This window comes from Caretta caretta, chromosome 21, assembly GCF_965140235.1.
Source record: "Caretta caretta isolate rCarCar2 chromosome 21, rCarCar1.hap1, whole genome shotgun sequence".
In the NCBI taxonomy this organism is placed as follows: domain Eukaryota; kingdom Metazoa; phylum Chordata; order Testudines; family Cheloniidae; genus Caretta; species Caretta caretta.
The window spans coordinates 16,622,834-16,648,076 of NC_134226.1; the positions used below are offsets into that span (position 1 = coordinate 16,622,834).

Here is a 25,243-nt window from a genome sequence, read left to right on the forward strand (position 1 = left end):
CCATTCCCCTCTCACTCACCCAGGGGTAAGTCAGGAGTAACCCCGCTGGGCCCCATTCCCCTCTCACTCACCCAGGGGTAAGTCAGGAGTAACTCCATTTAGGTCAGGGGAGCTGCCTTGGTGCTAAACTGGGTGAACAAGAGGAGACTCGGGCCCGCTGTTTTCCGGGAGGCTGAGCGCGAGCTTGGCTTCGGATTAACTCTCCGTGCAGTCCCCTTGCTTCGAGCCCCATCTCCTCTGCCAGCGGCTCGAGCCGTTTTCCAGCCGCTCCCTCCTCCTCCCTTTCTGCCCGGGAGTTGATTCGTTTAGAAAGGTACTGCCCCGTGTAAAACAAAAGCCGGGCGAGAACGATTCGGGCGGCGCGTTCCCTTTAAACCCCTCCCCCTCCTTCCGCCCAATTCGGTTTTGCTCCGCAGCCGCGCCCCTTGCGGGGCAGGCTATAAACGTGGCGCGGCGCCCGTGTGAGCGGTTCTCTGCCAGGTGCAGCCACCGGAGCAGCAGCGTAAAGCGCCAGGGAGAGCAGCGCAGGATGCCGGCGGTTCTCGGGTACTGGGACATCCGCGGGGTGAGTCAGTCCGTGCCACAGCCCAGGCTCCGGGGGGGCTGTCTAGCAAAAGCTGCTGTTTTCACTTCTCCCTCCCCTGGGCCCCCCGGGCCTGACTCTCCGGGTCCTGTCTCTGCGTGGGGCCCCGCCAAATTCACCGCCAGGAAAAGCGTGTCACTGTGTGTGGTTGCTGTTACCCTGCACGCCACAGATCTCCCTGGGAGACCAGCGTGTCTCAACCTGGGGGCCCCGACCCAAAGGGGAGTTGCAGGGGGGGTCACAAGGGAACTTTAGGGGTTACGGTATGGCCACCCTTACTTCTGAGCCGCCTGCAGAGCTGGGTGGCCGGAGAGCCGCATCTGTTTGCTGGGCACCCAGCTCTGAAGGCAGCCCCCTGCCAGCAGCGGTGCAGACCTAGGGGTGGCCATGCCGTACTGTGCCATGCTTGCTTTTGGGCTGCTGTCTAGCTCTGAAGAAGTAGTACCCCCACCCATAACCTTGTGACTGCCACTGCCCCCCCTTGTTGGATCAGGACCCCTACAACATTGTGACATTTCAGATTTAAACAGCTGTAATCATGAAACTTGCAGTTTTTAAAAATCCTAGGACTGTGAAATTGACCAAAATGGGCTGTGAATTTGGCTGGGCCCTATTGATGGAGCTGATGCTGCCCCTGCTTGTGAATTATGCCCTGAAGCCCACCTGCCCCTCCTTGCAGCGAACGCAGCCTGTGGGCCCCACTGCTTTCCTGCATGGCTTTCAACAGAGTCCTCTGCTTTTGCAAGAGTCTCTGTAGATGAGCACCCAGAAAAACCAAATAAGGTTGCCCCGTGCTATTGGCCCAGAGGGTGTCTCGGGATCTATAGGCGGCTTCAGAGCAGTGGGACAGGTGTTGGGGAAGTGGCCTCTGTTCGCTCGCCACAGTGAAGAGTGAGGAAGGGGCAAGTAGAGGGTCAAAGCACCTGACTCAAGATTGGAGGTGGGGGAGATCTCGCTCCATTATCTATTTCCCTTCCCACCCCAAGGGGACAACTGGCTGCTCACAACAGGGATGGTCTCAAGCTGTTCCACGCCACTGGAAGGCAGAAACGGCCTTACCCCTGAGCATGCCATCTCCTGCTCCCATGCACGTGGCGCTGTGCGCTGTAGCCCTCGTGCCTTGCACGGTGTCCATGTGGGAAGGGCTGGATTGCAAAACTGTTACACGTACAAGCCCTGTGTGCAGCTGGGGGTGGTAGGTTTTGAGGCTTGGTTGGCACTGGGCACCAAACTGCTCTGCCTGGGCTTGTTTGAGCCTGCCTTGTGTTGTCAGACACCACCGGTGTGGTGTTCTGCTCTGTTCAATGTTAACAGTTGGCTGCACGCGTGTGTTCCCTCTGTGTGCTGCCCTGGCTCTGCAGATAGCTGACCCAGCAGACCCCGAGAGAACCCCCAATGACCACAGACTCCGATAAGGTACGAAGGCACCTAGCCAGGTTTATTGTCAAACAAAGCACAGTAATAGTTCCCCGTAGACTCTACAGGACATACTACGAATATGTGCTGCCAGCTCAGCGACCAGCTAAATTAACCCCAGCCCCCCAGAGATAGTGGGGGGGTCGGTCCCCCTGGGGGTCCAGGGGAGCGGTCTGGGGGGCTGCCCGGAGTGCAGGCCGCCATGGCAGGGTTAACAGGGGGTCCACAGGATTCAGGATCCACCGTCGTCCCACCTGCCCCCCCCCCGCGTGACCGGCTGGGGCTTGGGAAAGCGAGTTTGGCCGGACGGGCAAGTAACCGGGTTCCGGGGCTGGACTCGGATCCCTGCCCCCGCGTTCCCACCCGAGCGCATCGTGTTGAGGCAGCCGCAGCGGGAGTGGAGCAGGGGCAGCATGGGGGTCATGCTGGGCTACTGGGACATCCGCGGGGTGAGCGCGGGTGGCCCCCCAGCCCTGGGGAGGGGCGCGGGTGCAGGAGTGGGGCGGGGGGCCCCCCAGCTATGGGGGAGAAGCTGGGGTGCCGGAGCGGGGCAAGTAGCCCCCCAGCTATGGAGGAAGGGTAAAGGACTGGGGCAGGCAGCCCTAGCTATAGGGGAGTGGTGAGGGTGCAGGAGTGGGGCAGGCGGCCCTAGTTATGCGGGAGGGGTGGGGCTGCCGGAGTGGGGCAGGCAGCCCCCTAGCTATGGGGGAGGTCTCTGTAGGGGAATGTATGGGTTGGCTCTATCAGGTTTTCTTGGGGTCACGTGTCATGGTAGCCAAGATTTCCCTGGGAGAGGGGAATGGGCTCTGGCAAGCAGGTCAGTTGACTTTTTGCTGTGAGCCCCAGCAGAGCAGGGCTCCATCCTGTGAACTGGTCCCTCCCCCACCCTCATCCCCTCCCCAAGGGTGGGGCTGGGGGAGAGTCGTCCCTGCAGGGCAGCCAGTGCTAGGGTGACCAGATGTCCCGATTTCTGGGTCTTTGTCTTGTATAGGCTCCTATTACCCCCCACCCCCGTCCCGATTTTTCACATTTGCTGTCTGGTCACGCTAGCCCAGGGGTCCCCAAGGCGGTCGCTGGGGCCGTTGTGTGAGCCAGCAGGACGTCGCAAGGCTGCCACCGGGCGCGGCCCCCGCAGAACCGCCCGCCGGAATGCGTTGCCGTTTCTCGGCGCTGGGGTGTCTGGCACCCACCACAGTCTCCTGGGAATAGGAATATGCTATTCCCACAGCAAGGCTGGGGACACTGCCCCAGCCAGTGCCTATGTGCGTCCCTGCAGAAAGCCCTTCACATTCCTGCCCCTCTCTGCAGGGAAACTCTGATGGACCCGTCCCACTGCCAGGCCCTGACTTCGCGCTTCATTTCTAACAGTCTTTCAAAGTTTTCAGAGTAGCAGCCGTGTTAGTCTGTATCCGCAGAAAGAACAGGAGGACTTGTGGCACCTTAGAGACAAACAAATATATTTGAGCATCAGCTTTCGTGAGCTACAGCTCACTTCATCGGATGTAGCTCATGAAAGCTTATGCTCAGATAAATTGGTTTGGGAATTTTTTGTTTTGTTTTGTTTCCCAAAAAGTTTTGTTTCCCAATAGCAGGTGTCTTGGGGGAGGGGAGGAACGTCACTGGTGGGTGTAGTCCCCCCAGGGGCTTGAGGCAAGGAGCCCCATTGCAATTTTGCATTAGTTGCCACATGGTCTCATCAAAAAAGTCCCTCTTGGGGTCCACAGTGCAACGCAGGGTTCCAAGCTTGGCAGCACCTCACGCAGGCTCCTGAAACCCCAGAGCCAATGAACAGAAACAAATTCAGGCTACTGAAACTCCCCGGAGCACGTTAACGCCGTGGGGCAGGTGTGTTGTCCGTCTCCCCTCACACATACGTATGCGCTCCATGGTGGATTTGAGTCTGACGGAGCTTTAGCTCAAGGTACAGCAGCTTGTGCTTTTACAGTTCCACATGGGAACGTTATTCATGAAATTGGAGAAGATGGGGATTAATTGAAAGGTGGATAAAAACTGGTTAAAGGGGAGTCTAGAACTGGCCATACTGAAAGGTGAACTGCCAGGAGGTTACTAGGGGTGTCCCACTCAGGGATCGGTCTTGGGACTGATCTTATTTAACATTTTCATTCATGACCTTGGCACAAAAAGCGGGAGTGTGCTAATAAAATGTGTGAGCGACACAAAGCTGGGAGGTATTGCCAATATGGAGGCGGACCGGAATATCGCACTAGAGGATCTGGAGGACCTTGAAAACTGAAGGAATAGAAAGGGGATGAAATTTAATAGTGCAAGGTCATGAATTTAGGGACTAACAACAAGAATATTTGCTATAAGCTGGGGATGTTTATCTGCTGGAAGCAACAGAGGAACTAAAAGTCTTGAGTATATTGCTTGATCCCAGGATAACTATGAGCCCCCCGATGTGATGTGGCTGTGAAAAAGGCTAGTGCAGTCCTAGGATGCATCAGGTGAGGTATTCCCCGTAGAGACAGGGAAGTCTGTGCCATTCGACACGGCACTGGGGAGACCTCCCCTGGAACACTGTGTGCAGGTCTGGTCTCCCGTGGTTAAGAAGGATAAATTCAAACTGAAATAGGGGCAGAGAAGGGCTACTAGGATAATCAGAGAAATGGAAAACTCACTGTACAAGAGGCGACTCAAGGACCGTGGCTTGTTGAGTCTGACCAAACGAAGGCTGAGGGGAGATAGGATCGTTCTCTATTAATACATTTGGGGAGGGAGAGGAGTTATTTAAGTTAAGCGCCAATGTGGACACAAGAACAAATGGCTATAAATTGCCCATCAACAAGCTGAGCCTTGAAACTAGATGGAGGTTTCTGACCATCAAAGGAGTGAAGTTCTGGAGCAGCCTCCCAAGGGGAGCAGTGGGGGCAAAACACCGAACTGACTTCAAGACTGAGCCTGATGAGTTTATGGAGGGGATGATGTGATGAGGCTGACTACAGTGGCCCATCTGAAACTGCTAGTAGCAAAAATCCACAATGGCTGGAGATGGGACGCTAGATGGGGAGGGCTGTGAGTTACTCCAGAGGATTCTTTCCCAGGTGACTGGCTGGTGGGTCTTGCCACATACTCAGGGTTCAACAGATCACCATATTTGGGGGCAAGAAGGAATTTCCCCCCAGGTCAGATTAGCAGAGACCCTGTGGTTCTTTTTACCTTCCTCTGCAGCATGGGGCATGGGTCACTTGCAAGTTTAAACTAGTATCAATGGTGGATTCTCAGTAACTTGAAGTCTTTAAATCATGATTTGAGGACTTCAGTTACTCAGCCAGAGGTTAGGGGTCTGTTACAGGAGTGGGTGGGTGAGGTTCTGTGGCCTGCGATGTGCAGGAGGTCAGACTAGATACTCGTGATGGTCCCTTCTGGTCTTCAAGTCTGAGCAATGGAGGTTCCCTGGTTCAATCCTGTTTGGTGCATTGGCTAAGATAGAAGCCATCATGCTTGATCTGTGTATAGTTCTAGGCTCCAGCAGCTGTGAGCAGAATTGGGAGGAAGGTCAATTTATCTTGCTTTCTTGGAGAGGGGCAAGCTCTGGGCTCACCCAATGGAACTGGAGGGGTCCTGGGATGTAAATGCTCTCTTGCTCCTCTCTGCAGCTTGCTCACGCCATCCGACTGCTGTTGGAATACACGAACACTCCCTATGAGGACAAGAAATACTGCGCCAGCGGGGAAGGTAAGGTGGCATGGGTGGAGATCACACCCCGGGCTGCCTTGGCCTGTGGAGTGTGAGATGGGCACTTGCAACGTGCATTGTCTTTTGCAGTCTTGGCAGGGAACCTGTGTGGAGATCAGAACTGGTGTTGGGGAAGGATACAGAAGTAGTTGGGTCTGTATCAGTGCACTGGAGATCACATTGTGAGAGAGGGGTGCGCTGTTATCGTTAGGCCTAGGGAATGCTTTAAGATCCATGCTGAACAGTGTTAAATAGCAATCAGTGTCCAGGTCCTTTAACAGCACTGAATGATGCCATCTTGGATCCCGAGTCACCTTTGAGCAGGCCCTTGACTTGGGGTCTAAACTTGTTGAAGGCAATAGAGAGGCTGATGCTGGATCAAGCCCAGATCGCTGCTGGAAATTGCAAGGAAATCATTGACACAGGCCAGATTTTTTCCACGGCAAAATTCGATCAAGTTGCAGTTTGCAGATCGCACCAGGCAGGAGAACAGCAGCTTTTGCTGCCACCCCTGAAGTTAACCAGGAGAACTCTGCCGGGCTAGGGGTAGAAACCAGTTCTGAGCAGGTTGTAACCTTAGACTTGTTAGCAATGAGCTCCCTGGAGGTGCTCAGGTTTCAGCAGCTGTGTTAGAAACTGCCTTTTACTCTCTAGCTGGGAATGGGAGGTGAGGATTTGTCAGCTAGCGAGGTCAGTTCTGGAGGCCCGTCTGTACAGCCCCTCCGGGATTACCCCAGTGCCACTTCTACAGTCAGCACTTGGGGGACTGGGTGAAGTATTTGGCTCTTGGGCTGTTAGACTCAAGAAGGTGGCACGTGCGTGTGCAGTGGGGGTGGGGGAATGGTGCGGAGTGGGGCAGGATGGCTGGAAGGGAGGTGCATTAATGGGGAGGAGGGTCAGACCCTCTTCTCCCTCCTGCCTTAGGTCGCTCCTCCTCCAAAGTCTGGTTCGGCCTGGCCTGTATCGGCTTCTATTTGCTGTTGCTTACAGGGCCCGGTCCTGCTCCTGCGGCAGTTGATAGGAGAACTCCCCTTGCTTTCAGCGAGAGCAGGGATCTGCCCTGTATTGGGACAGTGCCCTCTCTCCGAGCTGGCCTTTGTGCCGCTGTAAGGGACGGACTTTGAGGGGCCCAACGCCAGCTGGAGTCAATGGGAGCTGGGGGTGTTGCTCAACCCTCACCAGCCTGTTTCTAGAAGGCAGCTTTGTAAGAGCCACTTCCTATCTCCGCTCTCCCATGGGCTTGGGTTAACTCTTCGGTGGCTGCAGAGAGAGTCTGTGACTCTCTTGGCTTGGACTAAGTTCCCACCTTTTTTTTTTTTGCCGAGTCACGCATCCCCAGATTTGGTTATATAATTCTGAAGGTCACAGGGCTGCTCTTTGTCACAGTGAGCGATAAGAAACCCCAGTTGTGTCAAAGCCACATGTTCTCCCCGAGCTGGCTCAGTGCAGGGGCAGGGAGTGGCGAGGTGAGGAGTGATGAAGTCAGGTTGCTTTTGGGCACGGATGCTTTATTACAATGACATTCCACATTTCTGACCCTTTAGAACCACGATAAAATTCCACCTCACAACTTCCCGGGGCACCATGAAAGTAAAATTCCCCTTTCAACTGAGACTCAGAAAGGGCGAGTGGCTTTGCGTTAAGGTCATCGCGGCTTTGTCCTCACTACAAAAAGGTGTGGTTTTTACATAGTTATTTCACTCGCTGTAAACTCATGGCGGAGACAAGAGCCTGGCGTTTTTACCTTGATGCAGCTAGTTAAGGTCTGCCCTGTAGTCCACCTAGGCCTCAATCAGCCGTTCTCACCCTGTTTACCATGGTGGGCCACATCCCAAAGCTACCTGTATGGCCCTGAGGATGGCACATGGGCCGCAGCTCTGGGTTGATTGAGCCACAGGTTGAGAACCACTGAGCTACATCCAGGTAAGAACCGCAGTGCCTTGGCTCCACCAGAATATTACATCAAGACAGCTATCGCTGTGTAAAAACACCCTTTCTTGCAGTGAAGACCAAGCCACAGTGAGTGAGTGACAGAGCTGGGCGTGGAACCCAGGTGTCCTCGCTCCAAGTCTGTGCTCTAACCACTAGACTGTACTCTCTTTTTGGAAGAGAACTAGCTGTGCACTGGACAGGGAAATCCAGTTCTTGCAGATTGTCCTCAGTATAAGGACAATCACAGAGCCTATCCTCTGGCTGGGACGCGGGACCCTGGCTGGAACCTGTACCAGGAGGGGCTTGTCACAAGCACTAGCATCATTTGTCTTGATTCAAGACCGTAAGAATTACAATACCTGCCTTTCATGGCTGGGGAGAGGGAGATTCTCAGCTGGTGTAAACGAATCTGCATGGATTTACAGAAGCTGAGGGTAAGACCTTAGGTTTGTATCAGGGTAAGTGGCCCATGGGGCCCTATGAGTATTCTCAGGAACTCATGCCTTGCCTCTCCCCTCTGATTCGGCTGGTCTTATACTCCCCCTGCCCTCCCAGTAAATCCTCTCAGGGTCTGTCTACGCTGCAGTCTGCAGTTGGAGGTGTAACTGCAGCATGTGCCTCTGGCTAGCTTGCATGCCAATAGCAGTGCCAGCTATAGAAGCTCCCCTGGGACCCTGGGTAGGTACTTGGGCAGCTGGCCCATGCTGACACAGTGCGGGTACCGATAGCGGAAAAGCTATCTAGATCAGAGCTAGTTCGGGTGTGTCTACATGTGTTGCAGTTACAGCCCTAGATTGCACTCCAGACAGACCCTATGTCCTAGGGGTTGGAGGACAGCCAGCCTATATCCCAGTTCAGGCTGCACTGGTAAGGATGGATTTGCTGCGTGTTTTATTTCATAGCTAGCACCTGCAGGTAAATAGACCTTTGAGCACTGATAAGCAAAGCTGGATTGCATGTGGCCAGTTATGCTTTGCTTATCGCCCTGTGTCAGACTAAGTGGTGAGGGTTTCATATCATTCGGGCTTGCGGGCACCCTGCCTGATTTTAAAGGGGACCTGAGCCGGCAGGGAAGCGGTTAAATCCAGACGCAGAGCAGAGCACTGTGAGCTGGGCTATTCATACTAGCTGCCAAGTCCTAGGAGGAAAGTGCAGTTTTAAGGTGGCCTAGAGCAAGGTTTCTATGGGATCCAAATACAGCTGAGGTTTCTGTAGGATCCATAGAAAATCCCTGTTAATACCACCTATCCTGGGGGCCTATATGGCCCCCAGAATCATAGTATCTGAGTACCTCACAGTTTTGACCGTATTTAGCCTCACAATCCCCCAGTGTGGTAGGGAACTGCGGCAAGTCTTGGATCTGTGTGTTACAGATGGGGAACTCAGGCTCGGAGCGGCTTTGTGATTTCCCCAAGGGAACCCAGGGAGTCTGGAGCAGAGCAGAGATTTGAACTTCAGTCTCCCCAGGCTCATGCTGTTAACTACTGGACCATCTTATTAGAGAAGGGCTTTGGTTCTGTGTTTGTATGGAACCACTCCCCCACCACCTCCATTCTCAGCTAGCCTCAGACACTCAAGTAAGAAGCACCATATTGTGATCATGGTGTCTAGCCTTGGCACTGAGCCATTTCATTCTGTTTCTGGAAGGTTGGTAAATGGCACTGTCAGGGAACGAGAGGCCAGCGTGGGCGGGAGCGTTGGCCGAAAGGATCAGATGTGGGGCTTGATGTTAGGCACGTAAATAAGGAGCGTGACTTTTCTCAGAGCAGCTGCAACTCCCTGGGATTTCGATGGGAGCAAGGGGTGCTCGGTACTTCTGAAAATCAGAGGCCAGTGGTGAAAATTGTGGCCGTTAAGTATCTATCGCTGCAGCACTGCTCCTTCATGCTTAGATGTCCTGGGGCTTTTCCCTGTTTTTTCTAGGCCCAGATGCCAAGCTGCATGTCTGGAATGGCACAGCTCAGGAATGGGAGGGGGAACACAGGTGACTTTCAAAGTGGCCTGGCCCACAGTGTTAGAGCAGCCCAGAGGGTGCTCTGAGCTGCCACAGCCTTGAGTGGCTGCTCTGTTATGTCAGAACAGGCATGCCCCGTGCCAGGAGCTGAGCAGAAGTGTGGTATAGGGCAGGGGTGATGAGTTGTGTGGGCCCGTGGTGCCCGGGCTCCAGGAATATTCAGGGCCCATGGTGGCTGTGCTCCACCAATGTTTGGGGCCGGGTCTCTCCCCTGGCCCTGCCTGCTGCCCCCGGATGATTTAAAGGGGTCTGGGGGACCCTGGCGGCTGCTGCTGCCACCACCATCAGCCGTGCAGTGGGGCTTCCTGCCCGGCCTCGCTCCTTGCACTCCTGGAAGCGGCCGGCATGGCCCTATGATCCTGGGAGGGGAGGGATGGTGTCTCCGTGCGCTGCCCCGGCCCCGAGCGCAGACTCAGCACCTCCCATTGGCCAGACCCCTCACCCTCTCCTGCACCCTTGCCCCAGCCCAGAGCCTGTACCCAAACCCCCTCCCGGAGCCAGCACCCCTCCCGCACCCAAACTCCCTCCCAGAGCCTTAGGTAGGGGTAGGGTGGGGGTGGGACTTGGACCCATTCTGGGCACCACCAAAAATTATACAAACCTGCTGTCCCAAGCATAGAGCTGTCCAGGGGTTTCCCTGGTGGGAAGCTCTGTCTGGGTTCTGGCCCTTTTCTGCTGCTCGAGTGGTGAAAAGGGGCCAGCTTGGGGACCAAAGTCTTTTTCTAGCCCTGGACTTGGAGAAGTGTTGGTTAGAGGCGAGTCATGGGCCAGGGCCTTCTCCCCTCCGCTCCTGGGGTGTGGGGAGAGGGAGAGAGCAGGGGAGCTCTGCACTGGAAGAAAGACTCAATCTCCAATTGCCCATCTGACTAAAAGTGAGGACTCTCGGCCTACAGCCGCGGTGGGGGATGGGGAGGGAAGGAGACGAGGGGAAGGGAAGATGGAGGGTCGGGGTGAAGAGGATGGGAGGGAAAGGAATACAGTGAGTGGGTGGCTGGCAGGGGAGAGATGCAGTGGTGAGGGTGTTTGTGGGGTGGCAGTACTGGGTGGAGATGCAGTGAAGGGGTTGGGATGCAGTGAGTGGGTGTGGGGAGTGGGGTGGGAGATGCAGTGGTGGGGAGGTGATGTTGATTAGGAGATGCAGTGGGGCGGGGGGTTGGTGGTGAGGGAGATGCAGTGTGGGGGGGGGCAGGTCTCCGTGCCATAGGACTTACCATCCTGTTCTTTATCTCCAGGTCCTGATTATGATATAAGCCAGTGGACTAACGAGAAAGAGAAGCTGGGGCTGGATTTCCCGAACGTATGTAGCAGCCTCCTCTGCCCTCACCCGTGTGTCACCAGGGAGGACAGGGTCAGAGGGGGACGTGGTTGGAGACTAACAGCTGGCTCTCAGGTGGAGCCAGGCTGTTGGCTGGAGAAGCTCCCGGCTCTCCAGTGCCCCCTTGGCTGGCGCAGGAGTCTCAGGCCTTGCGGTCTTCGCGGCGGCAGCCGTGCCCAGCCTCAGTGGGATCAGTGGTTGTGCATGGCCGTGAGGCACTGAACAGGGAATCTGGGGCCCTGGTGTCCACCTGCTCTCCCAAGCAGGGTAAAAAGGGGCAGGGAGAGGCTGTCTCTGAGCACAGGTGGACTCCAGCAATGTGCAGGGCCTGCTCATGAGACACTTGGCTCTGCTCTTTGACCTCCCGCCGACTAGGCGGCACAAGTAGCGTGGTGGCTGCAGTGCCCTCCGAGAGCAGGATAAATGGGTGGGGAGAACTTATCCCCTGACACCCTGTCTTTGCCCTCCCAGCTCCCCTATCTCTTTGATGGCCAGACAAAGCTCACGCAGAGCAATGCTATCCTCCGTTACATAGCGCGCAAACACAAGATGGGTGAGTATCGCTGCGAGTCGAAGGCTTGTCTGCACGGGGAAGTTGACAGGACCGGCTCTTCTGGAATAGGTCCCTAGTCCAGAGTAAAAGTGATGGGCCATTATTCTAGAAGACCTAGGTCATTCCAGAATAGCTGTGCTGGACAATTCCCTCTGGTGAAGACAAGCCCTTAGAGGCTAGTTGAGATTTAAACCAGGGTTGCTGAGCCGCTCTGCCCCTGTGTGTTTTCTGACTCCCAGCTGGCGAGAGCGAGGAGGAGATACAGAGAGTGGACATGCTGGAGAACCAGGTGATGGATTTCCGCCTGGCCTTTGCAAGGGTGTGCTACAACCCTGACTTTGTGAGTGCATCCCTGCTCCCCTGGGGGTGTGGGTCAGAGCTGGAGTGCAACAAATGGCTCTGGAGGGTCACATGGGGATAACAGGTGTAGATATAATCCAGAGCTTTACAAGCCTCCATTAATTACCTGGGAAGAAGTGGTGTTATCCCCATTTTACAGAGGCGGGGGAGAGAGAGGTGACGTGACTTGCCTGAGGTCCCACAGTAAACCAGTAGCAGAGGTAGGATTAGAATTTGAGACCTCCCTAGATTCAACACTGCCTGTTCCCCCAACCCACGGTGCCACACAGACCAAGAGAGGAGGGATTGCTGGTCACAGGGATTGTGTCAGAGCAGACCAGTCTGGGAAGTCTATTACCCGTGGCCCATCTTTAGCCACAGCCTCTTCCTTTAAAGGAAGGTGAATAATTTCTATCGTGCACCTGACTAGTTACCCGATACTGACATGGGAGGGAAGAGAGTGTCTGGGATGGGAGATCCCTTCAGATGATCAGTTTATGCCCCAAAGGCTGGGACTGAATTACCCTTGTCGCTGCCTTCGGCGGCACTAGAAAGCCGAAACCCTGAGTTGCTCCAGGGTGGTGGGGATTGTGAGGATTTGACCCACAGCTCCCTTGCTTCTATTTTCCCTTTTGCAGGAGAAACTGAAGCTGGAGTACTTGGAGCAGCTGCCCGGGAAGCTGAAGCTGTTCTCCCAGTTCCTGGGGGACAGGAAGTGGTTTGCTGGGGAGAAGGTATGTGGCTACAGAGGGACTGAGGACAGAGTAGCTCCGTGTTAGAGAGAGAGGCCAGAGATGGGAAGTGCAGATCTGGATGGTTCTGATCTGACACTCTGCTTATTTTCATTCTAATTTCCCAGCTCACCTATGTCGACTTCCTTGCGTACGACGTCCTGGATCAGCACCGCATGTTCGCGCCCAAGTGCCTGGATCAGCTGAAGAACCTGAAGGATTTTCTTGACCGATTTGAGGTGAGCTTGGCCCTGACTCCCCTGTGACATGCTGCTCTCTGGATCTCCAGGGCTGGCCAAGCTTGTTCCAGGTCTGCAGTGTCTGCAGCATGTGACCTTTGGTCAAGTTACTTTTCCCAATTAAGGTTAATAGATGGTTTCCATTCTAAGCCTTCTGCACCCTTTGTCTTGTCAAAACAATAACCCACCTCTTGGTCCTTTTCACAATATATGGAATTGGAGTTCATCTTAAAAAGGAGGTGTTCACGATAGAAGACAATCACACACTAAAGACACATAAACAAGTTTCCACACAGCTCAAGTTCCAGCATTGTCTCCCTTGTGAAGCACTCCAGACAGGGAACTGGTGAACAGCTAGTAGCTGAATAATATATTGCAAGTGCACATCATTTACAGTCCTGAATTTCTCAAGCTTGGATCTTGGGCAGAGGAGATCTTGAAGAGCAGAGAGGTTGGAACCAGACAAACTGTTTTTGAGAGATGGAGCTTTGAGAAGTTACAGGACTTCCTGCTCTTAGAAAGTGCTTTATGGGCTCCTAAACCTAGAGCAGCTCAGCAACATAAGGGCCTGGCTTTTAGAAGTTCCGAGTGAAATCAATTGGAGATGTGAATGGTCAACAGCTTTGAAAAACCACATGCTTGGGACCTGATCCAAAGCCTTGTGAGGTCTGTCAAGACTCCCATTGATTTCAGCACCCTTTGGCTCAGGCCCTTGGTCCTCCAGAAGAACTGTTGCAGTGGGGGAGGTTTAGGTTGGATATTAGGAAAAACTTTTCCACTAGGAGGGTGGTGAAACACTGGAATGCATTATGTAGGGAGGTGGTGGAATCTCCTTCCTTAGATATTTTAAGGTCAGGCTTGACAAAGCCCTGGCTGGGATGATTTAGTTGGGGATTGGTCCTGCTTTGAGCAGGGGGTTGGACTAGATGACCTCCTGATATTCCAACCCTGATATTCTATGATTCTTTGAACTGGGCCATAGGGAAACGTCTGACAAGCCGTGGCTGCATGCCTTTCTGGTTTGCCATGGGGAGCGATTCCCAAGGAGCTGTTTGGCTGCAGCCTTTGCTGAACTTCTGCTGTGATGACAGGTAGGGGGCACGTGAGGAGCTGATGATGTCTCTTTACGTTGATGGATCTTCTTTTGCTTTCCCTGTAGGCCCTGGAGAAGATCGCTGCCTACATGAGTTCTGGGCGGTACATGAAGGCTCCTGTTTTCTGGAGAACTGCCCAGTGGAGCAACAGAAAGGAGTAGGCTCAACTGGAGCTCAGCAAATGTCAAACAAGTCTCTTGGCATGGACCCACTGCAGCATCTGAGAAGGAGCTGGAGACCCCTGGGACCCCTCTAGCTTGCAAAGTCCCATTGAACAGCAAATCAGCAATAGCTGAAATCCCCAAGCCCTGTCGTAATCCTTCCCGCTAAGCTAGCTGTGCGATTTCCCAGTTACTGGCTAATGAAAACATTTTGGTGACTGTAGAGTCGTCTCCGCTTATTGACTCTCCTGGTTTCTATTTTTTAAAAACAAGTAGCTCTCTCGGGAGTTCTGATTAGCAGGTACTCATCAAGCCTTAGTTCTACTTTTGAACCTCTTCTGAGTTTCAGCATTTATCCCAGCATGCAGGCCAATTCCTGCTTCCACTGGTGCTCTCCAGATGGCCAAGTGGCTCTCTGACAAAGGGCTTTGATTTTCAGAGGTGTTGAACACCCATCACTCCTTTGAGCCCATGAGCATTTGAAAATATAAATAGAAGGATAATTCTCCCATCCCCTTACACCTGCTCTCTCCTGGAGCCACCCTACACATGCCGGCTTGTGATCACACACACAGAAAGAACATGTTCCAAAGGGGAAATCTTCAGTCCCTTTTGTGACTAGAGACGTATATTAAAGTTGGCTAGTTCCTGGGGGCCATTGTGAGAAAGCCCTGTTGTCATATCCAATGCATAACCAAGGTACTAATTAAATCATGATCCTCCCCTCTGCCAGGACAGCTCAGCCAGGTAGAGGGGAGAGAAAGCGGGACACACCCAATCAGGTTTCTAAGTGTGCTGCACCCTGCAGCCCCTGTCTGACACAGAGGGCCAGATCCCCAAGAGAACTCAGTCTGGGCCCTCCTTTCGGTGCCTGCAGCAGAGCTGAGCTGTCTGGAAGCTGGGGTCCAAAGCACTGAACTGCTGCCAGGTTGCACACAGCTGTGAGAACAAGTAATGCAATGCTTGTATGTACTGGGAGCCACAGTTGTGAGCAGGGTTAGGAAGAAGTCTGGATTTGTGCAACTGCAAAGAACGCACAGGGAATTTGTGGGGAGTAGCAGAGAGGGCCCCAGTCATTCCAATCAGGTGGAGGGTTTGAGGCTGACATAAATGCCTGACCTTTCAACCTCCAAAGCCACAGGCCTCTGCTGCTTAAGCTCAAGGAGATCTCCCCTGGCTGGCAGACGTAATAGGTCCTTTATCTTCCTTTGGGCTCAGCTACTCGAGGACACCATCATACACTTGCTCCTGGGTACACAGAGCCAGTACCTTACACAGTGAGCACCAGTGTTCATGGCAACGTTTGTGACTATAGCTCCCTTGCTGAGCACCGTGAGAGCCAGGGGGTCCCTGTGTTTCTTCCTCCAATCTCTAGCAAACTAGGAGTGTATGCCCTTTGTTCCCCGCAACGATCACACAACATGGCTCTCCCCTGTGCCTAAACACAAGGGCCAGCTACCCTGACACTAGCATGGAGAAATGGTGACCCCAGGGGGGCAGAGGGTGAGGTGCCAATGGGGAAGGAGAAGGGGAGCAGCAGGGAAGAAGTGATGCTGGTGGGAGGAGAAGAAAACCTTGGGGGACATAAGTGGGGGCCTGGGCCTTTTGGAAACCCCTGCGTGGGGATGGGGAGGTATCGATTGCCCGCCCAGAGTTCTGTTCCTGGAGTACTGCATTGGAAGGATGCCAGCTCGGCCCAATCCCCTCTTTGCCCTGGCAGTTGATGCTCAGTGCAACCATGGCTGAGGCCCACTGGTGCCACAGGCCGTGCCCCCCTCAACTTCAGGGGCGCTTATTTTCTTCCTCTTGCTTCTCACGCTTGCAGCACACAGTAGAGACATCTCCCCTCGCTGGGAAGCAGGGGCCTGATTCTGATCAGACCCTGGTGTAAACCAGGAGTAACCCCGCTGGGCCCAATTCCCCTCTCACTCACCCAGGGGTAAGTCAGGAGTAACCCCGCTGGGCCCCATTCCCCTCTCACTCACCCAGGGGTAAGTCAGGAGTAACTCCATTTAGGTCAGGGGAGCTGCCTTGGTGCTAAACTGGGTGAACAAGAGGAGACTCGGGCCCGCTGTTTTCCGGGAGGCTGAGCGCGAGCTTGGCTTCGGATTAACTCTCCGTGCAGTCCCCTTGCTTCGAGCCCCATCTCCTCTGCCAGCCGCTCCCTCCTCCTCCCTTTCTGCCCAGGCTCCACCCCTGCCGGGAGTTGATTCATTTAAAAAGGTACTGCCCCGTGTAAAACAAAAGCCGGGCGAGAACGATTCGGGCGGCGCGTTCCCTTTAAACCCCTCCCCCTCCTTCCGCCCAATTCGGTTTTGCTCCGCAGCCGCGCCCCTTGCGGGGCAGGCTATAAACGTGGCGCGGCGCCCGTGTGAGCGGTTCTCTGCCAGGTGCAGCCACCGGAGCAGCAGCGTAAAGCGCCAGGGAGAGCAGCGCAGGATGCCGGCGGTTCTCGGGTACTGGGACATCCGCGGGGTGAGTCAGTCCGTGCCACAGCCCAGGCTCCGGGGGGGCTGTCTAGCAAAAGCTGCTGTTTTCACTTCTCCCTCCCCTGGGCCCCCCGGGCCTGACTCTCCGGGTCCTGTCTCTGCGTGGGGCCCCGCCAAATTCACCGCCAGGAAAAGCGTGTCACTGTGTGTGGTTGCTGTTACCCTGCACTCCACAGATCTCCCTGGGAGACCAGCGTGTCTCAACCTGGGGGCCCCGACCCAAAGGGGAGTTGCAGGGGGGTCACAAGGGAACTTTAGGGGTTACGGTATGGCCACCCTTACTTCTGAGCCGCCTGCAGAGCTGGGTGGCCGGAGAGCGGCGTCTGTTTGCTGGGCACCCAGCTCTGAAGGCAGCCCCCTGCCAGTAGCGGTGCAGACCTAGGGGTGGCCATGCCGTACTGTGCCATGCTTGCTTTTGGGCTGCTGTCTAGCTCTGAAGAAGTAGTACCCCCACCCATAACCTTGTGACTGCCACTGCCCCCCCTTGTTGGATCAGGACCCCTACAACATTGTGACATTTCAGATTTAAACAGCTGGAATCATGAAACTTGCAGTTTTTAAAAATCCTAGGACTGTGAACTTGACCAAAATGGGCTGTGAATTTGGCTGGGCCCTATTGATGGAGCTGATGCTGCCCCTGCTTGTGAATTATGCCCTGAAGCCCACCTGCCCCTCCTTGCAGCGAACGCAGCTTGTGGGCCCCACTGCTTTCCTGCATGGCTTTCAACAGAGTCCTCTGCTTTTGCAAGAGTCTCTGTAGATGAGCACCCAGAAAAACCAAATAAGGTTGCCCCGCACTTTTGGCCCAGGGGTCTCTAGGGATCTATAGGCGGCTTCAGAGCAGTGGGACAGGTGTTGGGGAAGTGGCCTCTGTTCGCTCGCCACAGTGAAGAGTGAGGAAGGGGCAAGTAGAGGGTCAAAGCACCTGACTCAAGATTGGAGGTCGGGTAGATCTCGCTCCATTATCTATTTCCCTTCCCACCCCAAGGGGACAACTGGCTGCTCACAACAGGGGTGGTCTCAAGCTGTTCCACGCCACTGGAAGGCAGAAACGGCCTTACCCCTGAGCATGCCATCTCCTGCTCCCATGCACGTGGCGCTGTGCGCTGTAGCCCTCGTGCCTTGCACGGTGTCCATGTGGGAAGGGCTGGATTGCAAAACTGTTACACGTACAAGCCCTGTGTGCAGCTGGGGGTGGTAGGTTTTGAGGCTTGGTTGGCACTGGGCACCAAACTGCTCTGCCTGGGCTTGTTTGAGCCTGCCTTGTGTTGTCAGACACCACCGGTGTGGTGTTCTGCTCTGTTCAATGTTAACAGTTGGCTGCACGCGTGTGTTCCCTCTGTGTGCTGCCCTGGCTCTGCAGATAGCTGACCCAGCAGACCCCGAGAGAACCCCCAATGACCACAGACTCCGATAAGGTACGAAGGCACCTAGCCAGGTTTATTGTCAAACAAAGCACAGTAATAGTTCCCTGTAGACTCTACAGGACATACTACGAATATGTGCCCCCTGACAGTGGACCAGCTCAGTCAGTGGTGGCACTCTCCACTGCCCCCTAGGCCAGACAAAGACACTGCCCCAGGGATGCATCTTATACATAGGTACAAACAAGTTATACATAATTCCTGACGTATTGAGGTGCATCCCCTCTACGTAGCAAGGTGCCACCTCTCACCTTGTACATGTTGGTTTGAACAAAACAACCCCATCCGTCATAGTACCCTTTTGCCCCTGTCTGTAGGATGGGTCGGCCTGTTCCTTGTTATGTGTGTGGAACGTGCAAGTATCAGAGTGTTCTGGTATCTAGCCTCCAGGACGTTCTAGGTCTGTATCTTCTTGCAGCATCAGCCCTTTCCTTGCCAGTGTCTGTGAGCAGGGCCTGCCTCTGGCTCCCGGCTTAACTTTGCTTTATGTCAGCAGAGTCTTGACCATTCCTTTAGCTCAGGCTTTAGGCCTCCCACTGGGCCTCTGATACCAAGGGTTTCTGTTTCAGGGCTTCATCTTACTACAGCTCCGAGTTATGCAGCCTCTTCGGTTTTGGTGGAACTGGTGTAGTGTTTCTGGGCAGCTGACAGGAGTGTGGAGCCGCCTGTCTCTGCGGGCAGGGTGCTGCTCAGGGTGCTGAGTTCTAATCTGGCTCCTCTCACTGACGACATGTCCTCAGGCAGGAATGTTGGCTTCATGCAGGGTTTTTCCCATTGTTTGAGTTCCGGATTTGTGACGGCTGGGCTCTGGTCTTCAGGTGATGCCCGTTGGGCACCCAAAATTAGAGACCATTCTTTAGACACTAGATCTTAATCTGTGCCTCAGTTTTCCTTTCTGTAAAGGGTGTGTGAGACTGACCTGCCTTTCGTGTGGGCTAAGAGGTGTCTAAGGCACTTGAGGACAAGAGCTGTAGTGACTGTCACCAGGGAGGGTACTGACAGGTGAAAGAGGAGAAGTCACTGCTCCCGTTCGTTGCTGCAACCACAGTGACCTGGCTCCTGAAAGACAAACCAAGGGGTGACATGAGTGCTGCCCTCTGTGATGGGTCCTCACCTCCTGTACCCCACCCCCCAAAAAGCTTGGAAATTCAACCCCAAGAGATTCCTTTGATGAAGGTGGTGGGATGTTATAAGCTGCAGAGACCCTAGCTCAGGGAGCCAGATCTGAGCCTGTGGGGATGGTGGCCTAGATGACCTCTTCAGGCCTCTTCCAACCCATATCTTCTATTAGTCTAATTACTTTAGACCAGTAAGACTCAGACTCAGGCTTGCAGGCTGCCAGTGACTCTTTGTCGTGTCTTCTGTGGCTCTTTGCAGCACATTAAAACACCGATTTAATTAACAACCAATCAGGATGCTCCTGCTATGGTAGCCGATTGTAGTCGATAAATTAATACTTGCACCGTCATTTTGCTGTAAGACTAATATAGTCACGAGATGTTTCCTGTCACACGGTCTCAGTATGACTCTCTAGTACTGTAGTATATGAAATTATGCATTCACACCCCTGTGGCTCTTCTGGGTAAAGCTGATGGCTAACTTGACTCCTGGACCCCTGAGGTCAGAACCTCCCTGCTCTAACACGGATACATGCAGGCTCTCACGTTGCCATGGTCTTCTCCCTGCAGCTTGCTCACTCCATCCGACTGCTGCTGGAATACACGGGCACAGCATATGAGGACAAGATGTACAGCTGTGGGGAAGGTGAGTGCTGCAGGCAGGGAGCAAAGCTAGCCCTCCCCTGGCTCACTGAGTGGAAAGCATGCGAAGGGGCCAGGAATTGCTGGTTTGTGTAGGAGTTCTGTTCCTGGCTCTACAGAGGCACCCCTTTCCCTTGCCTAGGCAAAAGGCTCTAGTGAGCCTGCTGGTAGCTTTGAGGGCTTTTTGCCAGGCTGACTTGGACTAGTCCCAGCTCTGTGCAGTCTGAGTTTCCAGAGAGTAAAGGGGCTTCCTGGTCCCACAAGAAATTCTTAGCATGAATCTCCTTCAGTGGCGTGCCATGCATTCCAGAGGGTCGTGTGCTGCAACATGCTGACCTGGTGTTTGATGGGGTAATGTTTACGCTAAGGAAGTAGGGAGTGGATCCCACAGTCCTTGGCTGTTGGATTGGTATCTGACAAACCATGTAGTCAGGGCTGGATTAACCAATGTACCAATGAGGCCTGAGCCAGCGTAGAGCTGCTAATCCTCTGATGTCTAGCCTGGTGTTTCCTAGTGGCTAGGTCATTAGAGATGACTCTTAATTCATTAATTTCAGGACTGCGTCCTGTTTTACCATTCTGCTCAAACACCTACTCCTAGCTCTCAGCAAATCCCAAGTGCTCCACTGAGTGCCAGTAGTGATTTGGGCATGTCACCCTGCAAAAAGTGTTTGTCTGGGTTGGCTAACTCTAGTTGCCTTCACTTCCTAGTTAAGGCAGTTGTCGTCCTAATGTAAGGTAACAAATAGACTTAAACACCAGACTCCCCTCTAGTCTTTACCATTGGTCGACAGGTTGAGTTAAAACTACAACTGCCATGTCTGCCGTCACTAGGATTTTAACTTGTGGTAAGAACACTTTCTCTTGGTGTGAAAACACCTTTCATGTTCTCCTCGTGCCCTGGCCAAATTCTAACTCTTCTCCACATTCTACCAAGCTGAAACCGCAGAGGACGACCAACTAGATGGAGAATGCCCTGCATTGTGCTCTAACGTGTTGCATAGGGTTGTGGAGAGCTCATGGGGCTGCCCCATCTCACGCTAGGGGCAGTAAGTGTGCATGGATGAGTGCTCTTATCTGCCAAATAAAGCCCCAATTGGCTGTGAGGTTTTGTACTCAACATTGCCCTCTAGAAACCGAGAAGGCTTATTTCCTCTTATCTGGTGTAGGCTCTTTTAACCTGTATTCCCAGCAGGTGTAGTTCCACGCTTGTTATCCAGGCCAGAGTTTTTGGATGCACTGCAAGTTGAGTTTGGCTGACAGTGGACTTTGAGTTAAGTTATTGACAGAGCTGTAAATAATAAACAGGGTGGACTCAAGTTAATTGGCAGCCGGTTCAAATTACAAAAGGTCCTGAAACTGTGCACCTGTTCTAAAGAAAACTGTATCTGTCTTAGGGTGCAATTTTTTTAAACTGGCTTAGCTAAACTGGTGCAAAGGGCTATGTAGACCTTTTGACTTCAGTTCAGACCAAGCTTATAGTTATCCTAAAATGAAATATACCTGACTTAAACCAAAGTAAAGGGGAGCCACGCAGCTTTTTGCACCAGTTTAACCTACACCAGGTTAAACCGCAAGTGGCTGGAAGAGAGCTGGCCTGGAAGGATTCAGGCTCAGGCCATCTTTGACTTAGGACCTGACTTTCAGGAGTGCTGAGCCCCTGGTATGTTCTCCGCCTTCAGTGAGCTGATATTGCTCAGCACCACGGAGAATCTGCACCACAAGTGTGTGGCATGCTGCCCTAAGATGCCAGGGAAAGGAATTAGGTGGATATTTTGGCAGTGGCCTGTGATCAACCTTCTGTTCTCCTTCCAGCTCCAGACTATGACAAAAGCCAGTGGATTAATGAGAAGGAGAAGCTGGGACTGGATTTCCCAAATGTATGTAGAATTGCTCTGGGTGGGTGGGCAGGCACCCTGGGGGTGTGGTGGGTTTGGGGGTTTCACTGATCAAGATGGATTCTGGGTGGGGACCAATGCCAGGGTATCAGTGGGGTTCTTGTGCAGCTGTAGCAGGGAGGCGATGAAGAGTCAGGGAGTGTGTCCAGATGGGGGAGTGTGGGAGCCAGAGAAGTGGGAAGAGGTTGCTTACTAACCCTGCCTCTGACTGCCCTTCCAGCTGCCCTACCTCATTGATGGCAAGAACAAGCTTACGCAGAGCAATGCCATCCTCCGGTACATTGCCCGCAAGCACAAGTTGTGTGAGTATCAGTGGGGGAGGTCTGGACCTCACTAATGATCAAGGGGCTGGGATTTGGCTGGGTAGCTGCCAGTGAGCACTCTGACATTTGTTCCGTCTCACAGGTGGCGAGACAGAGGAGGAGATGCTGCGAGTGGACATGCTGGAGAACCAGGCTATGGATTTCCGTATGAGCCTTGTAATGATCTGCTACAATCCCGACTTTGTGAGTTCATCCATGGTGTCCTGGGGGGCTGCAACAAGACCCTGTTGATGCCACGCAAATCCCACTCCAGCACAATGCTATTGGCACCACAGGGTTTTCCTTACTAGATTGGGTCCCTTTAGCTGGTATTCTTTTTCTGGTCCAATACTTAATCCTTCAGGGAAAGTGAATAATGGTCTCTGTCACTTGCATAATGCTGTACCTGGGGGATTCCTTCCTGGCCCTCCCAGGTGACCTGCCCTGAAGCTTGATGCTGCTCACCCTTAGGGTACGTCTACACTAGCCGTCGGCTCGGCAGGTAGTGATCGATCTATCGGGGACCTATTTATCGCGTCTAGTGTAGACACGATAAATCAATCCCTGATTGCTCTGCCCGTCGACTCCTGTACTCCACCGCGGCGAGGGGCGGAAGCAGAGTCGACGGGGGAGCGGCGGCCGTCGACCCTGCGCTGTGAGGACACGAGGGAAGTCGACCTAAGATGCGTCGACTTCAGCTACGCTATTCTCGTAGCTGAAGTTGCGTATCTTAGGTCGATCCCCCCCAGTGTAGACCGGGCCTTAGATTCCTATTATGACAATGGCAAACTCTAGGTGCCCTTCCCACGAGAAGAATTTACTGTAGCCTGGGTGGGCACCGGGTTGCCTTGGTCTAATCCACAGCTGTCTCTGAAATCTTTCCCTCTTCCTCTCTGCAGGAGAAACTGAAGCCTGGCTACTTGGAGCAGCTGCCCGGGAAGCTGAAGCTGTTCTCCCAGTTCCTGGGGAAGAGGAAGTGGTTTGCTGGGGAGAAGGTACATGGTGGGGGTGCGATTGGGGGAGGGGCATGGGAACAAACTCTACTGCCCTGTATCACCTCTGTCTCCAGATCACTTTTGTTGACTTTCTCATGTACGACGTCCTGGACCAGAACCGCATGCTTGAGCCCAAGTGCCTGGATCAGTTCCAAAACCTGAAGGATTTTCTTGACCGCTTTGAGGTGAGGTTTGCCCTGACTCCTGTAACGCACGACTCTGGTTACCCAGGGAACGCCCAGCTTGCCGCGGGGGCATGGGGCTGTGACCCATTCCGCTTGGTGTGACCAGTTTCTCCATTCCAGCTGCAAACATTAACTCCTTTGCAGAGAACTTGGCCTCCCAAGCTTCTAGCAACAGGCAGAGTTCATTCTCTAACAGATACAGCAGCTGCCGGAGTTATTGCTATCAAGTACTTGTTAGTGCTTCTGGTGGTAATGGAGATGTCTGCCCTATTGGTGCCAGAGAGGGGCAGTCTGACAACTCTGGAGAGAGTGAAGTCCCCTCTGCTCTGTAGCCACACAGGTTTCTCCCCCTCCCCAGTGCTCTATAGATGTGCTTCAGCCCTGACTCTGAGGCCTTCCTCTGAGAGAAAGGGAATCTCTCTCCTTGGCCATGTATCTGCTGGCCTCTCTGCTGGCCTCTGAGGACTGGCTACCTCCTTCTCTAATGGAGAGGTAGCCACTTCTTGGTGCCCTGCTTGCTTGGTGATCTTGGCAGACACTCTTCAGGTGGCACTGGCAAGCTGGGACAGGACACTCCTACCCTGTGAGCTCTCCTAAGCAATGTCTCTTGGGATTCCCAAAGCGCACTTGCTCCTGTTCTGCTTAGCCCTTGCTCCGTAGGTTGTTGGTCATGAGCTGCTCTAGAAATGGCTGAAGTGGCAGGCACTGGCTCCAGGGGGAAATAGGCGCTGGGACAGAAAGTCCATACCTGCCATTAGTAGTTTGCTGTATTATTCCTGCCTGACTTCAGCCATAGCTTTGGTGAAGCAAGAGAGTCCTCGTATGTGGATCAGGAGCAATGGGCCAGCCTCCAGCCTGCCAAGGTACAAGGCAGTATCCAGGAGCTGGTTATGGATTCCTACCTTTGGCCTGGCCAGAGCAGAGAGCAGCACTGGGGCTTCTCTAACCTGTGGCAGGAGGCAACAGTCCCTAAAAGGTTATCTTAAAAGAGAGGACGTGCTCTGGCCACTCCTGCCCTGGGGACTGTAGGGGGGAAGTACAGGAGCCAACTTTGCACTCAGAGGTTCACCACTCTTCAGTGCTGGGGGAAACCCTATCTAGTTAGGCGTGTGGTCACTCCTTGAGCAGCACAAAGGGAGTAGGGCAGAAAATGTCCAACCATGCCATCCGGTATAACTGGTTCCTCAGGGGCTTGCTAGACATAACACTGATCAGACTCCTGACCCGGGGGCAAAGGGAACCTCCTTTGGTGTGGCCCAGAAGAGGCTTAGGCTTCATGTTCATGTTTCAGGGGGTTGAGGCTGTGTTGTGAGGTGGTCTGGGAAGCAGACTGTGTCTTCCCTCTGCTCAGGGCTCTTCCTCTGCTCTCTCCTCCCCCCCAGGCCCTGGAGAAGATTGCAGTCTATATGAGCTCTAGCCGCTTCATGAAGACTCCCATCAACAACAGGATGGCCAAATGGAGCAACCAGAAGAAGTAGATTTGTGTGGAGGGGAGGGGCTGGAGAGGAATAATCCAGAGCCCCCACTTGCTGTTTGTGTATGGACTCCCTCAGATCGGATGTTGTGAGGGGGTGAACGGTTGACTCTGTTAAGTGGCAGCTTTAGTGAATTGCTCTCAGTGGAACCATCACTAAACGTGTGTAGTAACCCTACTCTGAAATGCCCAGCCAATAAAATGTTTAGTAATTGCATAATGGCTCCCTCTTGCTGAACTGCTGTAGCCTCCCTGGGAGGAAACCAGCCTCTTCCCCGTGTCTGTTCAGTTAACACAGCTGGGAATAGCCATGTGCCTAGCACCCCATCACGTCTCCTACAGGGCATTAAGACCAAATTCTGCCTTGGCTTTTATGCTTCTGCAGTTGTCAGTGGAGTGGCAGAGGTGGAACATGACCCCATTTCCTCCAACCCCTGCTCATGGGAGAATTGTGCTGGTGATGCACCTGCCTGGGTGGCAAGGGTGAACTTTAGGCTGAAAGGTGTCTGAACCAAGCTAACAGCCTGAGACTCATTTGGTGTCGATCCGTGTTGCTTAGTGGATTTAGGGGGCTGCTGTTACTGTAGATCCTCTCCAAGGGAAGAGGCTCTGGCCTGTTTCCCATTCCATCCTTGTTGGTGCT

The 25,243-nt window shown here is 53.6% G+C and overlaps 2 protein-coding genes across 4 annotated transcripts; both read left to right on the forward strand.

Moving 5' to 3' along the window:
• The first annotated feature begins 325 nt into the window (after positions 1 to 325).
• On the forward strand, positions 326 to 14,296 carry LOC125625078 (glutathione S-transferase 2). 3 transcript variants are annotated; one of them, XM_075121928.1, is made up of 9 exons: positions 326 to 565; positions 1,898 to 1,999; positions 5,617 to 5,695; positions 10,874 to 10,938; positions 11,428 to 11,509; positions 11,749 to 11,849; positions 12,487 to 12,582; positions 12,708 to 12,818; positions 13,978 to 14,296. In XM_075121928.1, exons 2-9 carry the CDS (start codon positions 1,979 to 1,981, stop codon positions 14,071 to 14,073), a joined length of 651 nt encoding a protein of 216 aa, XP_074978029.1. In that variant the 5' UTR covers positions 326 to 565; positions 1,898 to 1,978; the 3' UTR covers positions 14,074 to 14,296. The 3 variants fall into 3 exon arrangements, with proteins under 3 accessions (XP_074978029.1, XP_074978028.1, XP_048682633.1); XM_075121927.1 differs by lacking the exon at positions 1,898 to 1,999 and having other exon boundaries at positions 327 to 565; XM_048826676.2 differs by lacking the exons at positions 326 to 565; positions 1,898 to 1,999 and adding an exon at positions 2,398 to 2,448.
• Positions 14,297 to 16,391: 2,095 nt separating this feature from the next.
• On the forward strand, positions 16,392 to 24,820 carry LOC142068323 (glutathione S-transferase Mu 1-like). Its single transcript, XM_048826677.2, has 8 exons — positions 16,392 to 16,548; positions 19,675 to 19,750; positions 21,562 to 21,626; positions 21,865 to 21,946; positions 22,050 to 22,150; positions 22,846 to 22,941; positions 23,016 to 23,126; positions 24,509 to 24,820. Exons 1-8 carry the CDS (start codon positions 16,513 to 16,515, stop codon positions 24,602 to 24,604), a joined length of 663 nt encoding a protein of 220 aa, XP_048682634.1. The 5' UTR covers positions 16,392 to 16,512; the 3' UTR covers positions 24,605 to 24,820.
• Positions 24,821 to 25,243: the final 423 nt, after the last annotated feature.

What these genes read in the sequence shown, in the direction of transcription:
- LOC142068323 (XM_048826677.2), top strand. Translation starts at nt 16,513, where the DNA reads ATGCCGGCGGTTCTCGGGTACTGGGACATCCGCGGG. An exon ending in GATGTACAGCTGTGGGGAAG is followed by an intron (nt 19,751 to 21,561) that starts GTGAGTGCTGCA and finishes TTCTCCTTCCAG; the next exon opens with CTCCAGACTATGACAAAAGC. An exon ending in TGGGACTGGATTTCCCAAAT is followed by an intron (nt 21,627 to 21,864) that starts GTATGTAGAATT and finishes CTGCCCTTCCAG; the next exon opens with CTGCCCTACCTCATTGATGG.
- LOC125625078 (XM_075121927.1), top strand. Translation starts at nt 530, where the DNA reads ATGCCGGCGGTTCTCGGGTACTGGGACATCCGCGGG. An exon ending in AGCGCGCAAACACAAGATGG is followed by an intron (nt 11,510 to 11,748) that starts GTGAGTATCGCT and finishes TCTGACTCCCAG; the next exon opens with CTGGCGAGAGCGAGGAGGAG. An exon ending in TGTGCTACAACCCTGACTTT is followed by an intron (nt 11,850 to 12,486) that starts GTGAGTGCATCC and finishes TCCCTTTTGCAG; the next exon opens with GAGAAACTGAAGCTGGAGTA.